The sequence below is a fragment of the Dicentrarchus labrax genome, unplaced genomic scaffold, assembly GCF_905237075.1.
Source record: "Dicentrarchus labrax unplaced genomic scaffold, dlabrax2021, whole genome shotgun sequence".
Lineage (NCBI taxonomy): Eukaryota > Metazoa > Chordata > Actinopteri > Moronidae > Dicentrarchus > Dicentrarchus labrax.
The window spans coordinates 23,192,743-23,202,345 of NW_026136720.1; the positions used below are offsets into that span (position 1 = coordinate 23,192,743).

Consider the following 9,603-nt stretch of genomic DNA (forward strand, 5'->3'; position numbering starts at 1 on the left):
AGGAAATCCCTGTGCGCTGCGGGTGCGCTGATATCATTGTTCCCCCTGGAAACTCCTGGACAAATATGCATTTGTTCCCCATGAAATCAGAGGAAACGTTCCACACCGCTCTGCATCAGGACTCAGATCCTCAAGGGAACGCTGGCCGGGATGTCCTGGAATGTGGATGTTTGGTGAATTCATTAAATATTAACCTGCAGGATTGAAGAAGGCCAGATGAAGGTCAGCCAGTGACCACCGCAGTCTGAGCTTCAGCAGCATTTAATACCTGTACAGGCTATTTATTGTATACGAAAATTTGTTTAGGAATTTTGAAATATGTGAATTCTTGATTTTACCAGCCATTGCTTTGTGAACACTGGTTATAGCTATTAGTATATATATATTATCACATTTACTTAAATTTTACCAATCAATGGCTAACTGACAACTAACTGGCCTGTGTCCTCAGTACAGTACTGCCCAATGTACCTCTGAAATCAAAATAAACTTTCAAGGGAGAAGTCACATGTATGAACCTCTGTAAATGCATCAATGTCCGGTTTAAACGTAATATGTAATCTCTGCCACGAATGGGTCTCTCACATCAAAACAATGATGAAGGAGATGGATGATGTTGTGAAGTAGCATGGGATCATGGGAGCTGCTTTCACGATCATAGCATTATTGCAGTCAGCTTCTCCCGGTTCCTTCAGTGTTCATCGTTCAGGACTTTTTTACAAATGGACCCAGAGACTGAAACCGGTAAAAACGTGTTACCTTCAAAATATGTGTTTTTGACACTGTTTGGCAGACAAAGGACGACCCACACGGCTTGCCAGAGCAACATTAGCTCTACCTTTTCTCTGATAATTTAAGATCCCGGCGTCCGATAACACATTTTTTTCATCCAGTTAAAACATATTGTTAAAAACTACCGATCTAAAAAGTGTATTGTAAAAATGTGGCTTAGAACTTCAAAATGTATGACCAATTTATGACCGCTTCTGGCAGACAACCACAAAGGGCCAAGTGGATATGACGCCATTGACAGACGACTGGTTCTGTGAGTTTTAACATTTAGAAACATTTAAGATAAAGTAAGTACACGACTCAACAAAATATAAAACATAGGTCTAGTGTTTTTACATATTATAGCTTTACACAAACATATTGGGCCTTTGAGGTCCAAGAGGTAGAGGAGGTCATTCTGCATTCTTCATGGTCTTGTGTACTTACAGACACTTTTGACACTTTTGAAACACCCAAAGTACAATTCCAAATGAAAGCAACACTGCAGACAGAAGATAGGCAGAGTTCAGGAGATTTACTTGCAGACTGGATACGTCAGATTGGTGACTGAGTATGAAGAGAAAGCCACAAAAGTAAAAGTAGTTATCCTGCAGAAAAATGTAAATAATTAAATATAGATTGTTTATATTGATGCATCAGTATGTAAATAGCATGTTACTGTTGTGCTGTATCTTATCAGGGTTGAGCTATAGTTTAAATACATCATTTAGTTCCAGTAGTTTAGTCCAGTGGTTTCTAGCCTAGGGGTCAGGCCCTTCCAAAGGGTCATAAGATAAATCTGAGGGTTTGTGAGATGATTAATGGAAGAGGGAAGTGGAAATAATAAAAAATAAAGGCCTTATGCCAAATGGATTGGCGGCCACTGGGTTAACCTTGGTTATAAATTGTACTTAATAAGCATATCATGTGTTTTTAGGGGTAACAGCTGTGGGATAAATGTACAGGTACATCAGAATTATACTTAAAGGTCCTGTGCATAGGATTTCCTGGACCTTTAAAGCTGTTACAAAAAATCCTGAGGCTGTATTTTGTAATGTTACTGTCTTGTATGGCATTATAGTGTAAGTACAGATTCATATTGGATTGTAAAACAAGACTAAACATGTAAAGTCTTGTTATGGACTTTGAAAAAGCTGCAATGTTCAGTACAGCCAATGGGTGTAACAAACAACATACTGATCATTTTGCAGTTCTTAACAACTTACCAGTTGTGATACTAAAATGTAAAGATTGTCCTGAGCAAAGAGGACAAGAGGAAAATAATTCAGGGTTCAAATGATTCCCTTGGTACTCTGTAAAGTTCAGTGCTATCTTCCACTTCAGTTACAATTAATATTTTTTGCAAAGTTGACCTTTTGGTGAGAGGGTGGTGTAAGAGGAAAGTTGACTGAGTGGCCAAATTGGAAATAGTTTATGCTCTTGGGAACGTGAATGTGATCAGTATAATTCATGGCAATCTGCACATTATATTCTAGTATTTCTTGAGTATTAAAATATCTAATTCTAACCTAAACACTTGGACAGACTGACTTACCAACATCTGCATCCTTATTAGGCTCTGCCACTGGCTGAGCAAAACTCCTGTTATAATCTCATCACAGCATTGGTATCCAAACTGTAACACAAACCAAAGGCAATAACTTCCTCTGCTGCTCTCTCTTCCACACACTCACATACTGTCATGTCAACACCGTCCTCTCCCCCCCTCCTCACCCTGAGGCCAGCCAGCTAGGTTTCCTCTCGCTGAATGCTTGTCTGTCAGAATCGTTCTCTGCGTGTTAATCCTGGAGTATTGTGGCGTTGTATTGTCGCCATTCTCGGAGCCAGGGATCAACCTGATCACTCTGAATGCCCAGCATCCATCTGTTCTGCCTGCTGTGTTTCTGCTTTGCTGTCACTCATTGTCGTGGCCTACTTTTTTTTTTTTGTCTCTGTGCGTTACATCTAGGCCCTGGTGTCTAAACAAAAGAGGGTGTTGTTTACAGGTTGCCTATCAAAAGGCAGGACACTGGACCGGCCGCATCAACAAATGAGATGCAAAGTGCAGATGACTGCAGTCAGGTTTGCCTCTCTCTATGCAAAAGGTTTGTTTTGCATAGAGAGAGCTGCTCTGGAGGAAAGAAAATACATATTACTGGTTCAGTTAAACTTAAACCAGAGTACTGCAAAAAGTGTTTCTGACTATATGGTTATGTTATATTAGAGTGTCTAATTTTCAGACACATTACTTATGTACAAGCTCTTCTGCACAACACACACCCACATACACACAGATTTTTAGGAAAACAGGACCCTGATATCACATGTTTAATAAGAGGCACAGCAACCTCTAAGCACACACATGAAAACATATCCTTAGCACCATGACTCTATAACCTCATGCAGTCTTAATTCATATAATTATTATTTCTCATGTTGACAAACATCATAGACATATTTATTGCCGAGAGGTCATGGGGGGTAGATCCGAGCTCTGTCCTCAGAAACTAATTCATCCTCGTGAGAAACAAGGGCTGCCTGAGGAAAAGGCATGCCTGTTGTGTTCCTGTTTAGATATCCGAGGACCTGCAGTTATTCTAACAATGTTGGCTGGTGTGTTCAGAGCATGAAACGATAAATCCACACAGACCAAGACTAAAAGTTGTGGTAAATCAACTCAACAGGTAGAATAGTCTGTTCAGTTACAGCAACAACAATAACCAGACTTTTATAGTTACAAAGTGTATGTGGGTAAACATGTGGGTGTTACTTTCCAAAACACAAGGCCTGGGGGAAATTGTTATGTGATGTTTTCTGCACCATAATTCATAAGTACAGCTGGCTACATTTTCCAAAACATCACCATTTATGTTAGAAAATGTTTCCACTCAACCAACCACGTTTTGAAAAATATTAATCATTTTATTGTATTAAAAAGAAAAAAAAAAGAAAAAATAGCCTGCAGGTTCTGTTGTACTAATCATGCTTAATCACATGAGGGTTGAGGACTCCTGGGTCTCCGTGGCTCATGACTGGAGGCCAGTGCACTGCACAGTAGTGTCAGTCATCACTGAGCTAATGAAATGGTGTGGGGAAGTGACTTTGAGCTTGTTGTGTCTTTTCGGCCCCACATTGCGCTGCTTTCCATACGGGGCGGGGTGCCGCTCAGTCCGGCGCACAGCGCAGAGCGCACCGTCACCAGCTGCTCTCCCTGCACCGTCTGCCCGTCTGACTGTACAACATGGGTCTGGAAAAGGAGAAACTGGACACGAGCATAATTATGGACGAAGACGAGTTCAACAGATCTATAGAACCCATTCTGTCGAAGAAGGGGAAGGTGTATACAGCGGCGCCGGACCGAGATCCAAACGATATCAACGCGCACTTGAAGGTAAAGTCTGTATGTGCGGAATTACTCTTTGAAAGTGAAACTACACAGGGTCGCGGTTGCCAAGTTGAATTATCTACAGTTAACAAGTAATGTGACCTTATTGTTTCCATGTAACAAAACATGAGATATGCAGCGTGAATACCTGGAAGTCGCTGCCAGCGCGTCAATCCATCATCTCCAAAGACCTTCCTGTCAGTGCTGATCACTTTCTAAAGCTCATTGTGTGCCCCTGACTTGTGTTATGCGACAGGTGGGTTTTGAAGATGTCATCGCGGAGCCCATCTCCTCGCACAGCTTCGACAGAGTGTGGATAGGAAGCCATGCCGTGTTTGAGCTGGTCAAATTCATCTTTTACCGCTTGCTGACCACGCTGCTCGCCGTGCCCATGGCTTTCATCCTCGGACTGGTCTTCGGGGTGCTCAGCTGCATCCACATCTGGTAGGGAGAAGTTCCTCTCAACGGGTTTCTCTTTGGTGCTTTTTTTTGAGGGGGTGGGGGGCATGGCTTATCTGGCACAGTGCCAAATGTTGTCCATACAAGAAATAATTTATTTCAGAAAATAGCACAAACATCAAACTAGATTGATGACAGGAGACATAAGGTGTTCCATATTTTGGAAGAGATAACCAGTAAACGTATAAGAAATACTTAAAAGAGAGGGTAAACATATATTGTAGTGGTACAAAACATGTAACATACAGAAAAATATCAAAATGTATACTCAGTGCAAACACATTATAACTTTAACTATGAAGATTATATAAGATTAAAATAAGTAGGCCTATTATAGTCATACCATTAGGCGATATCACTTAAAATCCTGTTTTGAGTACCAAGAAACTAAATTGCTGTGGGAACATTACAGGAACATGATGTGGCTTTTCCTCAGGGGCCACTGCCTCTTGCCAGCATGCTTGTTCTGGTTCTTTAGGCAAACATTGAGTTATTTTTACAGTTAATGTCACAAGAACGATAACACTGGGCCATTTTGTCCGCTTTTAGTTTTCATATTTTTATTTGGATAATTACGTCATGCTTATGTGGGCTATATGCACCTCCATTAAGCCAGGTGGTCCCAGGTTTTCAAGTGAATCATGCAATACATGCATACGTTCCCAACCACAACCCAAAGAGTCCATTTATTTACACTTGATGAAACAACGTTTTATGCCATGAAGTAAGCACTCTATGGAAAGTTGGAAGGACTGCTGAGTTCCGCTTGTAGTGGAAAAAAGAAAAAAACACCCCATGCCTTTTGCCAGATAGCTGGCATTCTAGCAATACAGGCCTATTTGCAGACCAGGGTGGGACATTCTTCAGAAGATGCGGATGGAGAGCTGCAGAGTTACTTTAGCATGACCTTTCACCTAAGTGAGGTCACAAGATCCGGATGATTCCTTCCAGTGTTTGAAATCAGTGCAGGTAGTCATCAACAGAGGACTGGGTGGCGATGCTGCAGAGCTGGTCAATACAAGTGGAATGTCGGGAAGGGAGATCACACAAAGGGGTGCTGCTTCAAAGGAGAACACAGCTTTCACAACACACCTTTCTACTGCACTGGAGTGAAGGTCACAAAGCTACAGGAATGTAACAATGTGATGTAGTGCATTATTGAGCTTTTTGAAACAAAGGTATAAACCACCTTACAGATAGGACAATACTAGTAGCTGATAACATGACACAAATATTTCAATCATTTAAAACATGGTTATAGAAAAATATGCCAAAAGTGTGTCAAAACATCGTATAAAACCCTCTAACTGAAAATAAATGTAGTGTCAATGCACCCAAAACATAAATATTCAAAGCTGGATTATGCCTTTATTAATTAAGTTATTATTATCAATTCCTTGTATTTATGATACTGTGGAGACAAAGTGTTTTAAGACATTTTGCAGAAACATTGGTAGCATCAATAGCATCCTAAAAATAGATCCTTCAGATATTCAATTATATGTCCCTATATGGAGGAAAGAAAATACCTCCTCTAGAGCCATACATCATACACACGTTCATATTGCTTGTTCGGAAAAAGAAGGTAAGCCTGGCTGTTAAATTTAGATTAGATTAGATTAGATTAGATTTAAATGTCACTGATTCAATTTCTGTAGCAACCTGTGTCCATCAACAGCATCCTTGAGCTAAAAACTGAACCTGCTGGGTGACTCTGAGGATTTGAATCAGTAAATCTTTGTGAAAGTTAAGTCACAGAGACAGCTATCTAAGCTAAAGAAGCAAGCTTTATATTGAAAAGTTAAAAAGGTAGACAGCTGTGTGCAGTTGTCTTTACATCCTGCTCAAACTCAGACACATTTCCCTCTGTAAATCAGCTCATTTCATCAGGTGAAAACAATGACCTTTGAACATTGATGGTGCTCAATAAAATCCTGCAAATCTGAGCCTCAGTCCTTCTACAAGAGATGTAAATGGGAGAGGGAATGGCATTTATACCAACTATCACTCATCAAAGACCTCTGACTGTCAGCAGAAGTTCATGCTTAAAGAGATAAGCAGAGCAAAATAAGTCTGCGCTGATGCTATTCAGGTACTTCTCAATATGCTCTACAGTTCTATAAAGCAAGAACTATAGAACATCTTATAATCTATTCAACGTGTATGTTTAGACAAGATCCCAAAAATCTAAATAAAATAATAGCCTAATGTCCATATTATTTATTGCACTTTCTGAAAGCATCATTTCTCAGCATCAGTTTTAAAGTAACTTTTTGACCTCGTCCTTCCAGGTTGGTGATGCCGGTGATCCAGTGCTTCTTGATGCTATTACCGTCAGTCCAGGTGGTGTGGAGGAGTCTGACTGACATGTTCATAACGCCGCTCTTTCACAGTATGGGAAAGATTCTGTCCTCCATTCAAGTGGAGACCACTGAGAACTAATGCAGACACCTCAATGGAGAAAGAAATGTAGGACAGATTGCAGTCAAAGAAAAAAGAGTGAATGATGCCTGTAGTGGAACACATGAGCTCTTTATAAAGTAAAATATGAAATCCTATTACCTATCCTATATAAAAGTATTTATAACTGTTCATACATACAGTTATAAATAGATAAAAATGAGGCTTAGAAATTATAATTTGCAGTGAAGTCATCTTCAAAATTTTCAAAATTTTGTAACATTAAAAAACAATGTATTTCTATTTTTATCTAGGAGCTGATATACGAATAAACAATAGGTAAACATTACCTAGAACTAAAATAAAATCTTTTAAACCAAATTTACCCCAGTTTTAGCCCAGATGCCATGCCATTTAACCTGCAAACCAACAAATGCATGCAAATGGTTTAGTTTATTACTCACACCACCATAGGGAAGTAAATGGTTGTGATACTGTTTGGGACTTTGTGAAAAGCTCATGTGCACCACCAAAAATGGAGTTGTTTTGCTGATTGTGACCAAAGAAAATTCTCGTCATTCCATTTTACTTTGTGGCTGAGAGAATCAGTTGGAGGAGTGTAATGTTGTTGTTAAAGCACACATACTGCTGACTTGCTGAGAGATGTAATATTTCTGCTTTTTTTATATATTGTATATTTTGCAAATAATTCAGCTATAAGTTGAATGAACAGAATCAGAGTAGACAGTCGGAGAGAACTTCAAATGAATATTAAATGCTAAGATGCAGCTTGTTGCACATTTACAGGCTTATTTTACTGTACCTGCTGTGTTAATTTTACAGTGCATTGGCAATAATATTGGGCATTTGCTTTTATATATGGACCTAAGCTATACACAATAGAGTTAAAACAAGATTGCATATCATCGGGGGGCTGGCTTTCTAATTTAATATTTATGCAACAACTAATTTTTGATTGGCAAACATTGATATTTGGCAGTGTCTGACAGAAGAGGACTTATAACTAACTATATTGTGGTGAAGGCCTACCACATTTCGTACTGTGTTTGGTTGAAGCCTCTGTTGAGTTGAGACACTGTTACATGCATATTTAATTGAGAGGTGCTTGTTCTTTGCTACAACCCTGCTGGTTAGTGGGCAGGGTTTGGAATACTTCTACAGGCAGAAGGAGTCAGACAGCAACATGATTTGTACCTTTTTTGCAGTGGCTTTGATAAAGTTGAGTTTTAGGTACAAGCCTGTAGAGTTTGCACTTGTTATGGGCTGTACGATTTCAAATATAAACGGCGATAAACAGAGAGAGATCAGTGGAACAGTTATGTAGCAGAGTGTCAGGTACACACTTATTGTGCATTCTGGTGATATTTCATCTTTTCTACACTTTAATTTTGCTATAACAAGTACAAACCCACATCCATCAGACACAGAGCAACATTAGGAAACTTCTGGTTTAGCTACTAGATGTGACACTTTCATTAGAAGCTAGTTGTCTGTGGGTTGCTGCTGGTCAGGTAGTGCACAGGTGGTTTATCAGAGCTGAAGACGGCTATCTGGTGCTTCTTTAAACAGGGTAAGGTTGCAGAGACCTAATCATCAAATCAAAAACAAAATAATGAACTAAAAGCAGATAGAAATCTCAGTAGAGCAGCAGACTTGGGTGATAATTCTGATTTGAGTTCATCACTGCAAGTGACACCTTTTACATGGCAGTGTAGGTATTCAACTGATCCATTGTTGATATAAAACATACTGATTAATAAAGCATGACAGGTCATGGCTAAATGTACTGTGCCAGGGGCTCTCCCCAGAAAACAGACAAAATAAAATATGATTTCAGGAAGTAAAGATGAATTCATTACTGTACTAAAATAAGGTTGTCACAAAGTGGGCATATGAACCAACCAGCCTGTTGAATACAGTATAGTTTGTGTGGTCGCCCAGGAAAAGAGAGTACATTAAGTTACATTATAGCTGTAAATAACAGCTACATTTGCCTTTTTGACAATTACAACTTGTTACTCACTGCACTGCATACTAGCAAGCAAACCTGCTGAACTTCTTAACCGGAACGCAGATAATCAGACAGAGCATGCCGCAGATTTTCTTTGTGAAAAAGACACTGTCTGATGTGATGTTTTGATTCCAGCTGACAACTGAAGGCCAGCAGTACTGTCAGAGCTTTTTTTTAATCCTTTCACTGATGTGGGACTGCTGACAACCTGCAAGCCAATATGCTTGTGTTTAGTTTTTCAACTCTAAGAGGAAATTCAAGGTTGTGCAATAGTGGAAGACACAGGTGTGTGGCTAAAGCTTTTTATCTCCTCAGCACTAATCAACCTCAGTTCAGTCCAGCTAGTGTTCAAGAGTTATATATATATCCATTTTACACAAATAAATCATAATGTGACATGGATCTGTCTGTAAAAATACTACTTTTATTTGTTTGCATTTTATTTGCTGGATCATTTTTAACTGTTGCTTCGTAATATACTCATTTTGGAACTTTTTATTTAACAAGCCAAATGTGTTCTTTGTGACCAAAATAAATACATTTTTCTTCAAGGTAA

At 39.3% G+C, this 9,603-nt stretch overlaps 1 protein-coding gene across 1 annotated transcript; it reads left to right on the plus strand.

Annotated features, from left to right (window-relative positions):
- The first annotated feature begins 3,916 nt into the window (after positions 1–3,916).
- Positions 3,917–9,603, plus strand: cav2 (caveolin 2). The gene is made up of 3 exons (XM_051382210.1): positions 3,917–4,162; positions 4,413–4,600; positions 6,907–9,603. The coding sequence occupies exons 1-3, from the start codon at positions 4,013–4,015 to the stop codon at positions 7,055–7,057; spliced, it is 489 nt and encodes a 162-aa protein (XP_051238170.1). The 5' UTR covers positions 3,917–4,012; the 3' UTR covers positions 7,058–9,603.